The sequence below is a fragment of the Tachyglossus aculeatus genome, chromosome 10 (assembly GCF_015852505.1).
Source record: "Tachyglossus aculeatus isolate mTacAcu1 chromosome 10, mTacAcu1.pri, whole genome shotgun sequence".
Lineage (NCBI taxonomy): Eukaryota > Metazoa > Chordata > Mammalia > Monotremata > Tachyglossidae > Tachyglossus > Tachyglossus aculeatus.
Genome location: NC_052075.1, coordinates 7976482 through 7998245, shown reverse-complemented (window position 1 = coordinate 7998245; position 21764 = coordinate 7976482). Strand labels below are relative to the sequence as shown.

General features: G+C 39.7%; 1 protein-coding gene across 1 annotated transcript in view; it reads right to left on the bottom strand.

Annotated features, from left to right (window-relative positions):
* The window catches only part of SLIT2 (slit guidance ligand 2), a 320705-nt gene that overhangs the window by 84058 nt on the left and 214883 nt on the right, over positions 1 to 21764 (bottom strand). The window contains exons 12-14 of the mRNA XM_038751941.1: positions 3938 to 4009; positions 3367 to 3438; positions 1345 to 1416 (exon numbers count right to left, since the gene is read on the bottom strand). Of these exons, the coding sequence (XP_038607869.1) occupies positions 1345 to 1416; positions 3367 to 3438; positions 3938 to 4009 (216 nt within the window). The remainder of the gene's footprint in view (positions 1 to 1344; positions 1417 to 3366; positions 3439 to 3937; positions 4010 to 21764) is intronic.

The window sequence follows — 21764 nt, the reverse complement described above, 5'->3', positions numbered from 1 at the left end:
TCCTAGGGAAAAGCCTAAGATCCTTGGCTGCTGAAGTAGCAATTGGGCCATTTAAGCCATGCAAGAGACTTGGTGCTGGATTAGGCTAACAAAGAAGATGATCCTAAAGGAGATGAGAGAGTTCAGTGACCAGGATATACTTCTGTCATGATCTCCAGGGCCCAAGAATCTTCAATGGAGAGAAAAGGGTGCTGACCTGGATTTGACGAAGGGAACGTGGGGAAATCACATGGAAAGGATATAGGGATGGGTTAGCAGGAAGGGTCGCCTGAAGGGAATGGTGAGAAGAGGGATGAGGATGGTTGGAAAAGGGGCATTTTAGGTATAATGGAATGTGGTGTGAGATATATGAAACATCTGCCCGCAGATTTTCAGAGGGGTAGTAATACTGGGGCAGACTAAAACAGGATGTAGTCCTACAAGTCTCCACTGACTGATTAGGAAGAGATCACTGGGAGTAGGTGAACGAGACACGGCAAAACAAGTTAAGGTAGACTTATATTCCAAGGGTCATAAGGGAAGACCTGAAAATAAATGGGCATCAGGCTGCTTAAAACCTCTATAAATGATGCAGGATGTGTTGATTTTCTTTATAACTCACTGTAAAATGTGTCACTGATAGGCCAATCAAGAGCTCAAAGGGATTTCAACAAAGGATTTTGAATATCAACCTCCATGAAAGCCTGTGACTTGACCATCGTTCAAATCCTAGTAACCCTGTTGTCTTCCCATATAAGACCTAGTGCCAAAAACCAAATCTACAGCCTGGGTAATAAAATCTTTCAAATCAAGGGGCAGATAATATTTCCTAGGCTCGTCAATCTTCAAAGTTTCAAGTCAGTGATTCCCCGATAATCCGCCCCCCACCCACCCAGGGCTGCAATTCTACTTTTATGGCCTGTTGCACATCATCTATTTTCATCAATGTTCCACCCAAATTTTGGGTGCTGCAGATTATTTTGATTAAACCTGATGAAAAGAGTAGCATACTGCTCCCTTTTCTAGCCAAGTTAAATCAAAGCAGAAGTGGTTCCCAGGACCATTGTGTCCTCTGAAAGCTCCTTGTAGACATGGATTATATCTACCAACTCTACTGTATTGTACCCTCCAACACTCAGTACAATGTTCTGCACACAGTAAGCACTCAGCAAGTACCACTAATGAAAAATAACAGGCAAATCCACAAAGTGTGGATCTTTAATGAATAGTTGCTCGAGAATAGTTTTCCAACATTCACTTCAATTTTTTGTTTATTTTGTTGTAAAAATGAATTCCTGTGTACCATGGGCTCATATGAATTTTTTTGTCCATAGGATTCAAAATCTAGAATTATCAAATACTCACAGCAGCTGTAAGGAGAAGAGTCCTTCAAACAAGCTCTTTGGAAGTTCAGTAATTTTATTTCCATAGAGGACACTGTCAAAATTTTAGAAGTTAGAAAAATCAGAAAGCATCCAATAGAAGGCAGCAGCACAGTAAAGTTGTGTAGTTGACATTCTAATGTATCTTAACACATATGTAGGCATATATAAGCATATGATATACATGGATGGCCTTGCAAGCATAACAAAAATGAATTAAGGCAAAATCCTATTCTGCATACAGAATGTCCTCCCATACACATTTCTAACACCTCTTCCACACTTTACCAGCCCTTCATTATTCCCCAGCTTCCTGTAAATAGAAATTAACTTAAGCATTGGTGTGCAGCAAGTGAACGCGGAATTCCTCCCAAAATCAGGACTCCGTGAAAGTCTACAAAAGGGGACTAAAAACATGGAGAGGGAAGAATGCTATATTTCATTAACATTACCACTTGATTTTTCAAAGTTTCACTGTCCGGCTTCCATTAGGTCTCACATCTAACTCTTGATGTATCTGAAGTCTGAACTCTTTTAAAGGACAAAGCATATGGGAAGGTGCATATTTTCTTTGTTGGATTTGATTTCTAAGTTCTCACCACTTGTGAGTGACCCTGCTCTGAAACTTCACCTTCCTGGACACCTGTATCCTGTAAGAGTCACTCTCTTCTGCCCAGACTGCGGTTATATAGGGCCACTTTCTCCACTATTTCTGATGAAGCCCATGCCACCTCCTCCTTTGGGGTCATCTGTGCACCTTTTAGCATGGGTAATTGAGAGGAAGCATGGCCTATTAGAAAGAGCACAATAGTAAGCACTCGATCAATCTTCTAGACTGTGAGCCCATTGTTGGGTAGGGGCCGTCTCTATATGTTGCTGACTTGTACTTCCCAAGTGCTTAGTACAGTGCTCTGCACACAGTAAGCACTCAATAAATATGATTGAATGAATAAATCAATACCCATGATATTGATAAATACCATTTATACCCACTCCTGTAAATGCTTAATAAAAATAATAATAATTACATTATTTGTAAAGTGCTTATTATGTGCCAGGCACTGTACCAACCGCCAGGGTGGACACCAGCAAATCAGGTTGGACAGTCCCTGTCCCACATGGGGCTCACAGTCTTCATCCCCATTTTACAGATGAGGTAACTGAAGCTCAGAGAAGTAAAGTGACTTTCCCAAGGTCACACAGCCGACAAGTGGCGGAGTCAGGATTAGAACCCATGACCTTCTGATTCCCAGGCCCATGCTCTATCCAGTACACTATGCTGATTGGGAGACAGAACTCTCTCCTACTTGCCAGCTCTGTGACCTTGGCAAACCACTTAACCTATCTGTGTCTTGGCTTCTTCTTCTGTAAAATGGGGAAAAAAATACATATTTTCCCTTCCTCTTAGACCGTGAATCCCATATGGCATATGGTCAGCATCCAATGTGATTATCTTGAATCGACCCCAGTGGTTGGCACAAAGTTTGTCATATCTACGTGCTTAATATTACTATCGTTAGTTAACCAAACTATATTTTCAAGAGATGCTTTCTAAATGCTTACGCTGAGGCTGCAGCGATTGGATTTTGAGAAGGGAGAGACCCTGCCAGAAACAAACCACATTTCGAGGACCTCTGCTAAATTTGTACATAGAGTTATGCTCAGATCCAAGGCTTCCATTCTCTTTCTAATTGTTTTTTTTTTTTTTAATTGTGTTCCAAATGCACAAAGGAACTTTTCCCATTGGAGCATGGAACTCTTATAAAAATGCATTCTTATTTCATTTCTCCCCAAATGCATTAGACACTTACTATATACTCCTAAACTTAAGACTACAGAATACTTATTTCAAGCAATTAAATTATAAAATGGGACATCTGCAAGTCTCACAGTTTTCAGTGCAGTAAGGGAGACACAGAGTAAGTGGTATTTTGTACTTAGGTAAAAAACATCAAACCTCGGAAATGAAAATTTTGCATTTATTTAGAGATAGGTGGACACTTACAGAGAGTTGAGGGAACGTAGGCCCTGGAAGGCATCTGGGGCTGCTTCTGAGATCTGATTATTACTCAGGTCACTAAAATTAGAAATGGGTTACATTAAATCACTTCAAGAAATTATCTGAAAAGTAACCTCTGAAGCAGAATGTCATTGCAATTTATCATGGGAGAAATTTGTAGGCTGCCTTTAGACATTTGTTCTGGATCTACACGATGAGTTAGAACTTGGCTCACAAAAGTGCTAAAATTATGTACTGAAGGAAAGAAAGACCTCCTGTCTGTATTAAAAAAATATATGTTTCGACAATCATGTGACAGTTGGGTGATAAATAACTAGAAATGCATTGACATAAGAAAGGTTGGACAGACACACCCACTCTGGTAGATAGCAATATGTCCAATTACACATTTCTGTCATTAAAATGGCAAAGGAATTATACCAAAATAATAGTCAAGCATATTAATTCTTCAGCTGTCATACATTCTGGAACAATACCTATGACTGGTCTTGGGGTATTTACGCAACCAGCCCCCCCAGCAAATCATAATGTAATTCCAAAATGAATTTTAACTCACATCCTCCGAAGTTTTTTATAGGGTGAGAAAGCTCCAGGAGGGATGACCTTGATTGAGTTTTGCTCTAAACGTCTGAAAGAAAAGCAATACAACTTTTCAAAAGCTCCAGGGAGAAATTTTACAAGATTCATGAGAAGAGACTAATTCATGTTCAACATTTGATGTTGCAGAAAAAGAACTGGAGAATATGGGATCTACTCAGATCTTTGTGAACTCTCAACTAGAGTGGACCATTTTTATTACCTAGGCACAAAAGTAAAAACTATTTTCCTAGATCATCTGATTTAAAGACTTGGTTAGCTGGATTTTACTACAAAATTAACAATTTTTTTTAGGTACACACAACATTTGTTCCTTGGTGGGGCAATTTTGGGATTGGCACTTTCCTGGCTTTTGAAAAATTACCTACAGATTTGCTAAAGTTGCAACCTGGAGTAAAAAAAAAAATCCCCAGAGGTTCAGTCAAGAGATTGAACCCTGCTGATCAAATGGTCTGTCATACGCATACATTCTATTTTGTAGTGACTGCAAAATCTCACAATGTGTCATGGATATGGACCGAAGTTGTTACTTGCGGTAACGAAGGCCTTAGAAAGGGAAAGGTTTTGTTAGCAGGCAAGAAAGGGACACGTGGGAGGAAAACTTCACTAAAGAAAAAAACATCTAAGAGGAATAATAGTGATAATGGCATTTGTTGGGTGCTTACTATGTGTGAAGCACTGTTCTTAGAGCTGGGGTAGATTCAAACTAATCAGGTTGGACACAGTTCCTGTCCCACATGGGGCTCACGGTCTTAATCCCCATTTTATATATGAGGTAACTGAGATATAGAGAAGTTAAGTGACTTGCCCAAGGTCACACAACAGACAAGTGGCAGAACTGGGATTAGAACCTATGACCTTCTGAATCCCAGGCCTGTGATCTATCCACTAGGCCATGGAACCCACACTGGTAATGTCTCTTACCAGTGAACCCAGCCCAGAAGTCCCGAAATTTAAGGAAATTTACCTTTATTCATGGGAAGGAAAAATATAGATCCATCTCTCCTAACATTTATGGCACCAAATATAAAGTTGTGTATATTGTCAAGTTCAGTGACAAAATTTAAAAGTCATATTTTTACAAGGATTTATTTTTAGAATATATTATTGTATCATCATCAATCGTATTTATTGAGTGCTTACTATGTGCAGAGCGCTGTACTAAGCGCTTGGGAAGTACAAATTGGCAACATAGAGAGACAGTCCCTACCCAACAGTGGGCTCACAGACTAAAAGGGGGAGACAGAGAACAAAACCAAACATACTAACAAAATAAAATAAATAGAATAGATATGTACAAGTAAAATAAATAGAGTAATAAATATGTACAAACATATATACATATATACATATATTATTGTATCAGAAAAGGGACAAAGACTTTCAGAGTAGTGCTTGGTTTCCTACAGAGTAATGTTGAAATTGCTTTTGAGCCAAGCATCACCTTTATTTTTTTTATAAGTTGAAACCACTGAAAAGATGCTTAAGGGTCACACAGCTAGATAGTCAATAGCAGAATTGGAACTTGAACTTTTCAGTGGCAATTTGTCAATTCAGCTGGGCCCTAGCCATTCAGTTTCTAGTGCCATCAATACCCATTATGTTTTCAGTAACACAATTTGAGCAGCAGCTAAATTCCACTGTATCTGCAGGGGTGTGGTCAGTCAAGGAGAATGTGAGGATTTCTCTACTTCCATGATCACACATCTCTATTGGAATCCAATTATAATATCTCCAGGAACCTAGCACTGGGCTTTCTTTTGAAATTCTTCTAATCTACACATTCCATAGAGAAATTTCCTGTCCAATTAATCTTACATTGAAATTAATTTTAAAGAGAACCTACATATTTTAATTATGCTGAATGTTCAAAGTTAAAAAGATCTCAATGCACAGGCTTGGAGATGCTTTAGTTACCAAGATTTCCACTTTACCATAGGCTTACAAATGTTCATCATCTACAGAAGAAGCAAATAGACACCTAACCATTATCTACATGGGCATGAAAGTCAGGGAATGTGGGTTCTAATTCCAGATCCATGCCTTTCCTGCTGTGTGACTGCAGGTACATCACTTGACCTCTCTGTGCCTCCATTTCCTCATCTGTAAAATGGAGATTATATTTCTGTTCTCTCTCCCTCCAAGACTGTGTGCTCTGTGTGGGCTAGGAACTGTGTCTGGCCCAATTATTCTGTATCTACCCCAGGGCTTAGTACAGTGCTTGGCACATAATAGGGTGCTAAACAAAGACCACAATTATCATCATTGTTATTATTATTGACCAGGCCTTGATATGACAATATCTGCAGAGGAATTATTTTTCTGGGCAACAGAGGGGTGAGTGGTTCTGCATCTAACTAAAGAAATATATCAGCATGCATTTTCAGTACAAAGACACTTTAGAAAATGATTCTTTTCTCAATACGAGATCTTTTTGAAACATTTTTCTTTCCATTAAACTGCTTCTGATGCTTCAATGGACTGGGAGGTCAACTCTGCAAACTCTCATAGAGCAACCAAACCTCTAGAAATAGTAATTTTTAGTTTCTTTTAAGACCAGATCTGAGAGCCATTGGCCAGTTGATGATTTTCAATACCAATTTTTCTTGCCCAGTCACTCAATATTGCTGACACATTTCTAATTAGATGAATCAAAATTTTCCTTCAATTATTTAGCATTTGATTTAGGAGTGATTATTTCTACATACCAGCTAAAAAATGCATGTGAACAGAAGGGGAAAGATTACGAGATGCCTTCTAGTTCATTCTTTTGTCATCAGACTAATTCCCACGAGTGAGGTTTTACCTGATTTTTATTGAGTTCTAGAGTGGAGGATTCCATAATCTCTGGTAGGTCCATTATAATTTACGACTTTTAAGTGTTCACTATGTATAGAGAAGCAGCGTGGCTCAGTGGCAAGAGCCAGGGCTTTGGAGTCAAAGGTCATGGGTTCAAATCCCGGCTCCACCACTTGTCAGCTGTGTGACTTTGGGCAAGTCACTTCACTTCTCTGGGCCTCAGTTCCCTCATCTGTAAAATGGGGATGAAGACTGTGAGCCCCATGTGGGACGATCTGATTGCCTTGTATCCCCCCAGCACTTAGAACAGTGCTTTGCACATAGCAGGCACTTAATAAATAATAATAATAATAATAATAATAATAATAATAATAATAATAATAATGGTATTTGTTAAGCACTTACTATTTGCAAAGCACTGTTCTAAGCACTGGGAGAATACAAGGTGATCAGGTTGCCCACCGTGGGGCTCACAGTCATCATCCCCATTTTACAGATGAGGTAACTGAGGCTCTGAGAAGTTAAGTGACTTGCCCAAGGTCACACAGTAGACATGTGGAGGAGCCGGGATTCAAACCCATGACTTCTGACTCCAAAGCTCGTGCTCTTTCCACTGAGCCACGCTGCTTCTCTATCTCTAAATGCCGTCATTATCATTATTATTATTCAGTGCTTGGATAGACACAAGTTTACCAGATTGGTCATGTTCCCTGTCCCAGATGGGGCTCACAAGCAATATATCTAATTCCTATCGTACAGATGAGGAATATGAGACCGAGAAAGATTAAGACAGTGGCCCAAATTTACACAATAGGTCAGTGGCAGAGCTAAGACTAGAACCCTGATCTCCAAATTCTGAGTTCCATGCTCTTTCCCCCATAACACACTGCTTATCATTGTGGTGACTAGCAGAGCTCAAGAAGAACATTTTTTCCTCATGTTTAACTGAGGCTGCTGCAGTTGTGGGAAGTCTTCTGCTTCTCGGCACCATGGCAATGGCACATTAGTTTCCTAGTTCTTCCTGGAAGTTCTCATACCCAGAGGGGACAGGAAAAGATTTTGAGGAAGGTCTCCCAATATGTTGGCTATATTTTCAACCACATATGCAAACTGTGGCCAAGATCACAAAGGTTAGAATATTTGAATTCAAATATTGGGAGCCCTCCCTTCCTATTAAACACTGAAAACTGGGAGTACATGGAGTTACTGTCAGAAACAAATTGAAATCATTTCGCTCCCAATCAATAACTGAATCCTACAACAGAATTAAACAAAACTGAAGATATTTTAAATAATGACAATTATAATTATGGTATTTATTAAGTTCTTTCTATGCACCAAGCACTGTACTAATCACTGGGGTAGATAAAAGATCATCAGGTTAGACACAGTCTCTGTCTCACAAGGGGCTCACAGTTTAAGTATAAGGGAGTATGACTTATCCCCAATTTACAGATGAGGAAACAAAGGCACAGAGAAATAAAGTGTCTTGCCCAAAGGTTTTTTTTTTTTTAAATGGCATTTGTTAAGCACTTATTACATGCCAAGCACTGTTGTACTATGGTTGTGACTCAAGGACGTGGAGGGGAAAAGAAGAAGATAAGCAGATGGCATGACAGATGAGAGGGTGTTGGGGAGAGATGAAAAAAATCAAACCTGGTGATATTTTACAAAACAGAAAGGAAAGCAGGAATAAAAGTTTGAAAGCAAATTCAACAACTCAAATAGGTTTCATTCGGATATTTTCTTTAACTTCACACAACCACCCCCTCAATCACTTAACATGGCAATTCCCCAAAGCGCTGCAAAACAAAGTTGTGATAGCTTGACATAAGTGGTACAACAGACTATTCAATTTACCACTGAATTTTCTTTCCTACCATTAAATTTAAGAGCTTATTCTTCTGAAGAATTATTCAGTCAGCTATGACAATAATGCTTCCTGAAAAATTTAAGTCCTTAAAAAGTATCTAAAGCTACAACATTTAAGCAGCTTTTTTTTATTTTTCAAGGGAACACATATTGAGGTAAAATAAAACAAATCATGCACAAAAGATCTACTCATTTCTTCCTTTGAGGAGGCATTATATAGACTTGAAGAGAAGTTCTGGAATAAACTTTGAAGTCCTCTTGGTTAAACAATTTGATATAGTAGCATCACCTGAATATGTCTGATTAAAATGAATACAAATTAAACATCACATTTCACAAAAGAAGAAAAAATGTTAAATCTCAAAATTTCTGACTATCCCACTTTGTTCACAATGAAACAAATCAAATTCATGTTTCCAAGCTCTGTTATTCTCTAATTTCTTGTTTTATTTCCCTATAATCAACTGAGTTTTTATAAAGTGCAATGTATATCCATTCTTCCATGAAGAATCCAATTTAATGCATTCCTGGGTCACAAAACACAGAATGACATCTAAAACAAATTTGCATATTTCTGGTAAAATCCTCTGCATTTAAAGCCCTTCTAAATTTTAACTAGACCTTCATGCAAGAATCAATACCTTGAGTTTCAAAATCAGAAAATTAACTAACTAGCTTGCAAAAACCCAATTTACCTTTGAAAAACAGCATGACTTCCTGAAAATAGCATACTATCCTTTCATTTTGGATATATTTCCAATTAAAACAATATGTTTCACTAACAAACGAAAATTTCATTTTAAGGGGAACATTCCAGAGACATATCATTCCATTAGGCACAGATGAAAAAATTGCCAGGTACCTAGAGAGCAAAGCCATGGTTATACTCTCTTCCTTAAAAGCCAGAGCCAATTTTAGTAACATGTTCTATGAGATAAGATAATGGAGACTGACAGTTCAGTAAATGCTTAATCAAAGAATGCACTCCCTCAAAAGGATTGCTCACCAAGAAACCTCTCTTCTCCCCAGCACACTTTCCCTCCCCGACCACCTCGTTTTAATGAAAGCTTTATGGCTCAGATGTCTCTTGTCCCTTTTAAGAGAGTCCCTACAATGAGTTATATGGCTTCATTATGTCACTGCCTCAGAGAAAGCACTTTTTTCCAAGCCTTCGTTTCCTCCTTTCTTCCAAGAATCTTATAGCTTCCTTCCCCCTACAGCCCCCTGTTAAATCAGAGAAATCATCGCTAAATGATTCATTCATTCATTCAATCATATTTGTTGAGCACTTATAGTGTGCAAAGCACTGTACTAAGCGCTTCAGAAGTACATATCGGCAACATATAGAGACGGTCCCTACCCAACAACGGGCTCAAAGTCTAGAAGGGGGAGACACACAGCAGAACAAAACAAGTAGATAGATGTCAATACCAACAGAATAAATAGAATTATTGCTATATATAAATCATTGACAAAATAAATGGAGTAATAAATATGTACGAATAAAATAAGGTAATTAATTTGTACAAATATATACAAGCGCTGTGCGGAGGGGAAGGGGGTAGGGCAGAGGGGAGGAGGAGGCGAGAAAAATGGTGGGGCTCAGTCTGGGAAGGCCTCCTGGAGGAGGTGTGCTCTCAGTAGGGTTTTGATGGGAAGAAGAGAACTAGTTTGGCAGATGTGTGGAGGGAGGGCATTCCAGGCCAGAGGTAGGACGTGGGCCGGGGTCGATGGCGGGACAGGCGAGAACGAGGCCCGGTGAGGAGGTTAGCGGCAGAGGAGCGGAGTGTGAGGGCTGGGCTGGAGAAAGAAAGAAGGGAGGTGAGGTAGGAGGGAGGCCCAGGTGATGGACAGCCTTGAAGCCGAGAGGTTGAGGAGCTTTTGCTTGATTCGAGGTTGATAGGCAACCCTGGAGATTTTTGAGGAGGGGAGTGACATGTCCAGAGCGTTTCTGTACAAAGATAATCTGGGCAGCAGAATGAAGTATAGGAAGAGTGAAGTATACTGCACTATACTACACCTTTCAACTCCATCAAGTCAAAAGTGTCCCTTTTGGCTGGAATCCCCCAAAGGGCTGGATCCCTAAACCACAAAATATTCTGTGCTACTTCCCAATAAATTCTTATATCTTGTAAGTGTTCTGCATGGAGCATAACTGTTTAAATATAAAGGGTCTGACAACTACTTTACCTTCCAAAACAGACAAAATGTATTCATTTTCAATATATTGGACTCAAGCTTTCAATTTTCTAGAATTTTACTATTATTTTTAATAGCATTATGCCGATGGGCTATGGTGGCTTTCACATGCCAGGACTAGTAATTCTTGCTAAAGAATTAATTTAAACTTTGACACCTTACAACTCTCTAAGATTGTGAGCTCCTTGTGTGTGGCAGGCACTGGGTTATCTTCACCTTCAGCCTACTGCTTAACACAGTGTTTGAAATGCATTCAGCGCTTTGTAACAATAACAATGATAATGATAATAATGATAAAGTGCTTACTGTGTGCCAAGCACTGAGCTAAGCACTAGAGTAGATACAAGCTAATTAGTGCAAAGTTAACTATAGGGCTCTGCTCACAGTTAAACACTCAATAAATACCACAGATTGATTGAATGGCAAAGTCCTTGTTCCATGTAGGGTTCACAGTCTAAGGGAGCTATTTAATACTCATTTTACAGATGAGGAAACTGAGGCACATAGCAGTTAAGTGACTTCCTTAGATCACATACCACAACTAACTGTACAACAGGCATTCATGCATTCACACCTACACTCAATATCATACACCCTCACAGGCAAATATTCCAATTAAAAATTACAAAGGAGCAAAGCAATGTAAGAGAAGCAATGTAACTTGGTAATAAACCAAACATTCTATATTCCTACCCTACTATTTTGAGACAAATTCTCAATGGAATTTAATTGGAAATTCAGTAACATGAATTAAGCATATCTATCTGTCAATGGATTCATTGAACACATACATCTAACCCTGTTTAGTATGAATGATATATACTTTTAGAACCTCCTAGTTTTAGAAGGTAAATCAAGAAAGTGCCTTAGACCCTCTCTAGAAACTTCACAACAAATACACAAGCATACACACTCTCACACGGAAGTGGGAGCTGTCTGGGTCTGAAACCCACTGCACAGATGTTGATTATACATGGTATTATAACTGACGGCATTTTTTTTTTGCATTCTCCCCATCTGCTTGTAAAGTAAATGGAAAAAACAGCTGTCAGTGAACAGAAAATAGATTTCAGTAGGGGGTTTCAGTCAGCTTCTGAATCTAAAGGATTGTCAGACATAGCCAACATATCTCTCATCGCGTGTTCCATCTGCCAGTCCTTTGAAAAAGAGGAAGCAGCAATGTACTTATCTTGCTACTGGGAATCTCCGGGCAATTTTATGAAGTACCTTCAAAGTGCTCATGCTCAGGGAATGCTATTTCTAACTTCATTGATATGTGATAGGGCATAAGCTTACTACATAGGAAAGTATTAGGGCCTTCAATATGACTTTTTTTCCCTGTCATAATTGTATTCTCTGGTCTGTAGCAATTTTCATAAACTCTATAGTGGACTGCTTAGTACAGTGCTCTGCACACAGTAAGCAATCAATAAATACGATTGAATGAATGAATTGCTAAATATTTGCTGAGAGAGAATTACTATACCATTCGATCATTCATTCAATCATATTTATTGAGCACTTACTTTGTCCAGAGCATTGAACTAAGTGCTTGGAAAGTACAAAAGGGAGACAATACCTGTCCACAATGGGCTCACAGTCTAGGGGGTGGCGGGAAACAGATATCAAAACAAGTAAATAGGCATCAATATACTGTATGCCGGGGGAAAAGTGGTTGTGGGCTTGGGAAAAGTTAGAAAGTGGGAGGAAGACAAGAAGCAGTGTGGTTCAGTGGACAGAGCACAGGCCTCAGAGTCAGAAGGATCTGGGTTCTAATTCTGCCTCTGCCTCATGTCTGCTGGGTGACCTTGGGCAAGTCACTAAACTTCTTTGGACCTCAGTTACCTCATCTGTAAAATGGGGATTATGAGTGTGAACCCCATGAGGGACAGGCACTGTGTCCAACCTGATTAACTTGTATCTGCCCCAGAGCTTAGAAACGTGCTTGGCACATAGTAAACCCTTCACAAGTACCATAATCATTATGATTATTACATGGTAGACTTTGAGATGGAGTCAGCTCTTGCCCCATCCTCCACACTGGTCCACATCACCTCCTCCAGGAGGCCTTCCCAGACTAAGACTCCTTTTTCCTCTCCTCCCCATCCCCCCCGCCCTACCTCCTTCCCCTCCCCACAGCACCTGTATATATGTTTGTACAGATTTATTTCTCTATTTATTTTACTTGTACATATTAACTATTCTATTTATTTTGTTAATGATGTGCATCTGGCTTTATTTTTATTTATTCTGGTGACTGGTTGTCAGTCTCCCCCTTCTAGACTGTGAGCCCGTTGTTGGGTAGGGACCGTCTCTATATGTTGCCAACTTGTACTTCCCAAGCGCTTAGTACAGTGCTCTGCATACTGTAAGTGCTCAATAAATACGATTGAATGAATGAATGAATGAATGAATGAATGAATGAATCAGAATGTTACCTAACTCTCATGGAGTTCTTGTCACACAGAAGCAGGGGGTGTATGGGGAATGGGGCTGGGAAAGGTGGAAGAAAGGGAAATGCACGACAGCAGAGTGATTATGTTGCCAATTTGTACTTCCCAAGTGCTTAGTACAGTGCTCTGCACATAGTAAGCGCTCAATAAATACGATTGATGATGATGATCTATGAGTGTGTGTTCTGAAACAGAAGCGGTCCTGCCAACAGTGAAGTGTTGCCAAGGATATTGAGGAGGCTGTCAGCGTCCAAATTATCAGCAGAAATGTGATGGCGTGTCACCCTTTGGTCCTTGTGCTAGATATGGAGGACTTTTACTCAGAGGTTTTCTTGAATTATTAACATAACAATGCGATCAGAGTCTTAGGGTGTCAGGAATCTCATGAGATAATCTGATCTAGTCTCCTGCCCCTGGGCATCCAGATTTTATGGATAGCTGAGAAGCAGCATGTCCGGGAGTCAGAAGGACCTAGGTACCAATCCCAGCTCTGCCACTCTGCTGCATGACCTTGAGCAAGGCAACTTTTCTGTGCCTCAGTTACCTCATCTGTAAAATGGGGGTTAAGACTGTGAGCCCCATGTGGACATAAACCGGGTCCAATGTGATTACAGCGTGGCCCAGTGGAAAGAGCCCGGGCTTGGGAGTCAGAGGTCATGGGTTCTAATCCCGGCTCCGTCACTTGCCAGCTGTGTGACTTTGGGCAAGTCACTTAACTTCTCTGTGCCTCAGTTACCTCATCTGTAAAATGGGGATGAAGACTGTGAGCCCACCGTGGGACAACCTGATCACCTTGTATCCTCCCCAGCGCTTAGAACAGTGCTTTGCACATAGTGAGCACTTAACAAATGCCAACATTATTATTATCATTATTATTGTTATTACAGTGTATCTATCTCAATGCTTAATACCATGCCTGGCACATAATAAGTACTTAAATACCATGAAAATACTGTGAGATTTTATTTAAAAAAGGTTAAGCAGGATAGTTTCTACTACACCCTTTGAAAGCCTAGTTTACCATGAAATTCAAATGGTTCTTCCTTGGAAAGAGCATGGGCTTTGGAGTCAGAGGTCATGGGTTCAAACCAGCTCCACCACTTGTCAGCTGTGTGACTTTGGGCAAGTCACTTAACTTCTCTGTGCCTCGGTTACCTCATCTGTAAAATGGGAGTGAAGACTGTGAAACCCCTGTGGGACAATCTGATCACCTTGTAACCTCCCCAGCGCTTAGACCAGTGCTTTGCACATAGTAATCGCTTAATAAATGCCATTATTATTATTTCTAACCAAGTCTTGCCCTGCTTCAATTGAAGCCACTCACTTTTGCTTGGTCTTCTAGTAGAATGGAGGACAATTAGCCAACAACCTTATTATATAAGCCTTTCTGAGATTTGAAGACACTTGGTAAGTGACTCTTTAGCCATTTTCAGGCTAAAAAAAAAAAAAAATCTGAATTACCTTAACCTTTCCTCTAGACTGTGAGCTCTTTGTGGGCAGGGAATGTGTCTACCAGCTCTATTGTATTTATTGTACCCTACCAAGTGCTGAGTGCCAAACACACACTAAGTGCTTAATAAATACCACTTACAAATTGATAAAACATAATTATCCATTCTTCTCACAATTTTCCATAGCTCTTCTCCACGGTTTCTTTCTCCAGGTTCTTTTTTGAGATGGATTGACCAATATTACTTGGCAAATCCTATCACTGGGACTGTGCCCAGGGAAGAGAGTTACTTGTAGCCTTGGCATAATAATGATGGTATTTGTTAAGCACTTACTATGTGCCGAGCACTGTTCTAAGCACTGGGGGAGATACAAGGTCATCAGTTGTCCCACATGGGGCTCACAGTCTCAATCCCCATTTTACAGATGAGGTAACTGGGGCCCAGAGAAGTGAAGTGACTTGCCCAAAGTCACACAGCTGACAAGGGGCAGAGCTAGGATTTGAACCCATGACCTCTGACTCCACTAAGCCACGCTGCTTCTCCATGAGAGGGGTATAAGGAGGGCAAGGAAGAAAAAGAAGAAAGTAAAGACTTCAGAGACCAGATGGAATCAGAAATATTACAGCAGCACTCAGAGAGGAAAGTCTGGGATGGAAGACGGTTTTTCCCAGTATTTACTGGTAAGAAGTTCCAAACCTTCTTCCCAATCTGTTTTTTGCTTCTGGAAGTGTACACACAGAGATATGTAAATTGTGCACTCTAAGTTCCTTCAGGATAGAGATCATATCTATTGTGTGTTCACCCAAGTGTTTAGGACAGTGCTCTGCACAGAATGAGCACTCATTCAATAATAATAATTCTGGTATTTGTTAAGCACTTATCAAGTGACCAGCATTGTATTAAGCACTGGGGTAGATACAAGATAATCAGTTTGGGCACAATCCCTGCACCACATGGGACACAAAATCTAAGGAGTAGAGATGAAAATGTATCTCCATTTTACAGATGAGGTAACTGAGGTACAGAGAAGTAAAGTGACTTGTTCAAGCTAACAAAGTGGACGAGTGGCCAGACTGGGATAAGAACCCAGATTCTCTGCCTCTCAGATGACTCCCAAGCCCACCCTCTTTCTATTAGGCCACAGTGGATTGACTGAGTTGGTTGATGGATCCAGATGAGAAGCCCTTACCGTATCATTAGAGATTCTCTTCTTCCTCCTTATACCCTCCAGAAGCTGCGCTACTTTAATAAAATGGGAAGGGCACTACAGGAGGGAGAGAAGGAGACTGCTCTTCCTTCTCCACCTCTGTTATTCATTTATTATAGCCACTGGACTCGCATTGGGAAAATTCAGTTCAGTAGATTTGGGCAGCATTCATGCAGCAAAGCAGGTTTTATGACTGTTCCCTAATGAAAACATTACTGTCAGTTGTTAGGAAATAAAAAAGAGCAATGATTATAAATGAAGTCTAAAGCCTTTAGAACTTGATGTATTTTAAAGTGTGCGGGAGTCTGTTATGAAGTACCCCTCACCTCAAATATAGAGAGCAAAACTAATGGAGACGCAGCAGGGCCTAGTGGAAAGAGCACAGGATTGAGGATCAGGAGAATACATTGTAAACCTGGCTCAGCCATTTGCCTGCTGTTTCACTTTAGGGAAGTCACTTCATTCATTCAGTCAGTCAATCGTATTTATTGAGCGCTTACTGTGTGCAGAGCACCGTACTAAGCACTTGGGAAGTACAAGTTGGGAACATATAGAGGTGGTCCCTACCCAACAGCGGGTTCTCAGTCTAGATGGGGGAGACAGACAAAACATATTAACAAAATAAAATAAATAGAATAGTAAATGTGTACAAGTAAAATAGAGTAATAAATCTGTACAAACATATATACAGGTGCTGTGGGGAGGGGAAGGAGGTAGGGCGGGGGGGGATGGGGAGGGGGAGAGGAAGGAGGGGGCTCAGTGTGGGAAGGCCTCCTGGAGGAGGTGAGCTCTCAGTAGGGCTTTGAAGGGAGGAAGAGAGCTAGCTTGGAGGATGTGCGGAGGGAGGGCATTCCAGGCCAGGGGGAGGACGTGGGCCGGGGGTCGACGGTGGGATAGACGAGAACGAAGCACATTGAGGAGGCTAGCGGCAGAGGAGTGGAGGGTGAGGGCTGGGCTGTAGAAGGAAAGAAGGGAGGTGAGGTAGGAGGGGGAGAGGTGATGGAGAGTCACTTGGAGAAGTAGTGTGACAGTGGATAGAACATGGGCCTGGGAATCAGAAGGTCATGGGTTCTAATCCTAGCTCTGCCACGGGTCTGCTGTGTGACCTTGGGCAAGTCACTTCACTGGGCCTTGGTTATTAAGTGCCGTCGAGTCATTTCTGATTCATAGCGATTCTATGGATATAGTTTCTCCAGAACATCCTGTCCTCTGCTGTAATCTGCAACATTTCTAATGGTTCTTCTCTTTCATTGTTATGGTCTCTAACCATCTAGATCCTGATCTGCCTTTTCCACATTTTCCCTGGACTTTTCCTAGCATTACAGTCTTCTCTATTAGTGTCCTACTGATTACGTGTCCTCATATATACATGATATCTGGACCTCAGTTACCTCAACTGTAAAATGGGGTTTAAGAGTGTGAGCCCTATGTGGGACAGGGACTGTGTCCAACCTAACTAACTGTTCCAAGAACAGTGCTTGGAACATAGTAAGCATTTAACAGGTACCATAATAATTAACTTTTCTGTGGCTCAGTTTATAGATCTATAAAATGGGGATTCAATTTCCATTCTTCCTCCCGCTTAGATTGTGAGCTCCATATGGGACAGGGACTATGTCCAAACTCCACATACTGTATCTACTCTAGCTCTTAACATAGTGCTTGGTATATAGTGGGCCTGGGAGACAGCAGGACCTGAGTTCTAATTCTGGTTCTGCCACTTGTCTGCAATGTGACTTTGGTCAAATCACTTAACTTCTCTGTGCCTCAGTTACCTCATCTGTAAAAAAATGGGAATAGGAGTGTGAGCCCCATGTGGACACAGACTATGTCCAAACTTGTCTCTGCCCCAGTGCTTAGGACAGTACTTGGGACATAGCCCTTAACAAGTACATTATTACCATTGTTATTACTATTATATTAATAATACCTTGATTTCTATAGAGTGCTTTTATTTCTCCACAATACTTTCATATCATTTATCACATTTTTTTTCTTCTGAACAACGTAATGAAAGGCAGGAACCTCCATTGAACAGATGGGGAAATTGAGGTACAAAGAGTTGAATGGTTTTCCAGAGGTTCACAGCTGGCCAGAATCAAAATGGACACAAGGATAAAGATCTTTGCTCCAAAATTCACACTTTTTCCCTTAGCTCAGACTGCATCTGATATGATGGTTGCAGATACTGATTTTTCAACATGAGAAAATGGCTATGTGTGGCAGTTAATGATTAAAGTAGAGCAGACAGAGTTACAAATACATGGCAGAAAGAGCATATTCCATTCGGGATAAGAATGCCAGCCTAATGCATGTACTGTGTGATATGTCTCTCATGACACATATGTGTCTTGGGAGGCAGGGTGGCCTAATGGAAAGAGCAAGGGACAGAATTAGGAAACAGCTTGGAAATGCAGTGACGGATGATTTTCCAAATGCTACTCTGTTGGCCTAAAAGGGGAAATGAGTCAGCTTACCCATCCATGGTCTTGTGGGGAATAGAAAAAAATAATAATAGTAATAATAATAGTAATAACATTAATACCTAATAATACATGATAGTAATAATAATAATAACAATAATGAAAAAATAAATGAAGGATGGAAAATTAAGTCACCCAAAAAGCAGTTTTAAACTTAGGACTTTTTCATCTTATGACCTAGAAATTTAATATTAAGAGTTGGCATGTTCAATTTTGACTATATTAGCAATATTATAAAAGCAAAGACCTTCCCAGTTCCTATTCTGTTGTTTGTCATAAGCTTCTAAACTCTTCCACCTTCACCATACTTTTTAGCATTAACACTTTCCATTTATTTTTCCTCTGCACCACGAAGTTTTAAGTAACAAAATCTCTAACTGCTGAATTATGGCCAGTACTCAGAAAAGTCTCTTCCAAATTTGACACTCCCTGTTAGGTTGTTATCTCCTTGAGGACAGGGATCTATCAACTTTTCCTCTCCCAAGCACTCTGTATATTGCTGTGCATCAAGTAAGTGCTCATTAAATACCACTGATTAATTCGAGAGAAAGAGATAACCTTCTGGTGCTCCTCCTCCTCTTCTCTTTTCCAGTATCATCATCATCTTCGGTAGCATTTACTGATTCACTGTGCACAAAGTATTGTACTGGGCACATGGGAGGGGCCAATAAAAATTCTTAGACCTAGTTAATACAATTTATAATATGGGGCAGGGACTGTGTCCAACCTGATTATCTTCTATCTACCCCAGTGCTTAGTACAGTGATTGGTACAAAAGCAAGCACTTAAAAAGTACCATAAAATTATGAATATGGATGGCTAAGTCTGTGTCTACTTACACTGGTTTACTTTAATATGGCAATAGGCTAACATCTTTTGCTGGTTCTTTGAGTTATTTTCTTTCTGAAATGGATTTATAGAATAGATCCCACAAGTGAACACCTTGTAAACCACATCTCTAATCAAATGTCTTCTCAAGCACTTAGTACAGTGCTCTGCATAGTAAGAGCTCAATCGATTGATTAAGGCAGTCTTTCACTGGTGAATGAACTATACCAGTTTATTCATTCAAATTCCTGGATCAAAGGATGACTATTGTTTAAAGGAAAAAAAAACTTCCAATACCCTCCTAGTCCATGATTAAATAATACTGTAAAACCCCTTGTTCTTCAGCATGATCTCATGACCAAGTTTAGGAATGGGACTCTAATTCTCTTCATGTGCTTCTGATTGCCACAGAGGAAGCTTCACATTTGGAATTAAATTTTGACCAAAATAAGGAATGTATGCTAAAAAATGAAATGCTTTGTATTTCAAATGCCTGGTCTTGCCCATCTCTTTTCCAGTAATTTTCTACTTCTTCAAATCATTTTTTGCATGTAAGAATATGAGGCAATTAAAACAGCTCGAGTAACAAAAAAAAAAAACTAATCAGGAGCACACATTGTTCAATTTCCAGTCAAACAAGTTTACGGAACAGAAAAACTGACTTGTGTAAAAAGTATGAAAGGGATAGATTTGTGAATGTATCCTACAGTTTCAGGCAGCAAAAGAACAATTGTATAGGCTGTTTCTACAATTTCATATTAATGAATAAATACAAGTGAAAGTTAAAAATTTACAGAACAGTGTTGCAATCTAAGCTTTCCTTTGAAGTAGTGAAAAAAATACCAGAAACAGGAATTAAACAAAAGAAGTTATTAACTTCTGGTGAATTATGGCACATTTTATTTTTAAATAGTCTTTTTAAGCATGACTACATTTCTATTAGATTCCATGCTCTGGAGAATTGAATGCATTCTTTTTTTTTTTTAATACTTGGAAATGTTTTCTCAGACCAGGCTCAGAAGTTATCAACATACTTGTTCAAATGCCAAAGGAAAATTGAGAATAAGGGTTACTCACAGAAAATCTCTTTCACAGCAAGTTAATTTATTTTTAATTGTACTATTTAATGAATTTAAGATATTTTCTATAAAGCCTTATTTGGATACCTAACATGGAGTCTGTATTTTTTTGTTTTTGTTTTTTCAAAAAAGCAGAAGCCTTCCCTTCCCCCCTCACTAAATGATCCATATCCTAGATATACAGCATCTATATTTATATCATATTTAGAGCACATTTCAATTTTAGCATAAATAAAGAGAATATCAATATCTCTATTGGGTAAAATGAATCAGTTTCTAAAATGTTGCCTTGCATTTGGGGTTGATAGGTATGGGATGCTTTAATTGGGAAGCAGCGTGGCCTAGTGGAAAAAGCACAGTCTAGGAGTCAGAGGATCTGGGTTCTAATCCCAGAATCACCACTTGCTCGCTATGTGACCTTGGGCAAGTCATTTAACCCATTTGTGCCTTAGTTTCCTCAACTGTAAAACGGAGATTCAATACCCGTTCTCCTACTGGTATCTACCTTAGTTCTTAGAACAGTGCTGGACACATAAAAACAGCTTGATACCATTAAAAAAATAGAAATTAAAATTCCAATAAAGCCTCATGAATTCAGATCCACACTAATTTGGAATTCATGAGCAATTAGTGTTGAGGTTTTATAGTTTATACTTACTTTCAACATTTCAATCTGGAGTAGGGAGGTTGAGGTAGAAGGGAAGAGAGAGTGAAGGGAAAGAATACATTAGAATCTCACACCTTCCTGTATGGATCACAGATCACCCTGCTTTCACTCCTTTTGCCCCTGGCTTTTCAGTTTTCTGCTGTGATTGTTGTCTTCCTAATCAACATAATTTTTACTGAATCAATCAATCGTATTTATTGAGCACTTACTGTGTGCAGAGCACTGTACTAAGCGCTTGGGAAGTACAAGTTGGCAACATATAGAGACAGTCCCTACCCAACAGTGGGCTCACAGTCTAAAAATGCTTTTTTTTGTCCAGAATTTGTAACTACACATTTAGAGGAACACGCAGTAGAATTAAAGGACATAGTCCATAGAATGGTCTATATAAAAACTGTGGTATTTGTTTAGTCTGTAATAATAATAATAATAATAATAGCATTTATTAAGCACTTACTATGTTCAAGGCACTGTTCTAAACACTGGGGAGGTTACAAGGTGATCAGGTTGTCCCACGGGGGGCAAACAGTCTTAACCCCCATTTTACAGATGAGGTAACTGAGGCATAGAGAAGTTAAATGACTTGCCCAAAGTCACACAGCTGACAACTGGTGGAGCCGGGATTTGAACCCTTGACCTCTGACTCCAAAGCCTGGGCTCTTTCCACTGAGCCACACTGTTTCTCCAGCTTGGGGTAGATACAAGGTAATGAAGTCAAACACAATCCCTTTCCCATATGGGGATCACA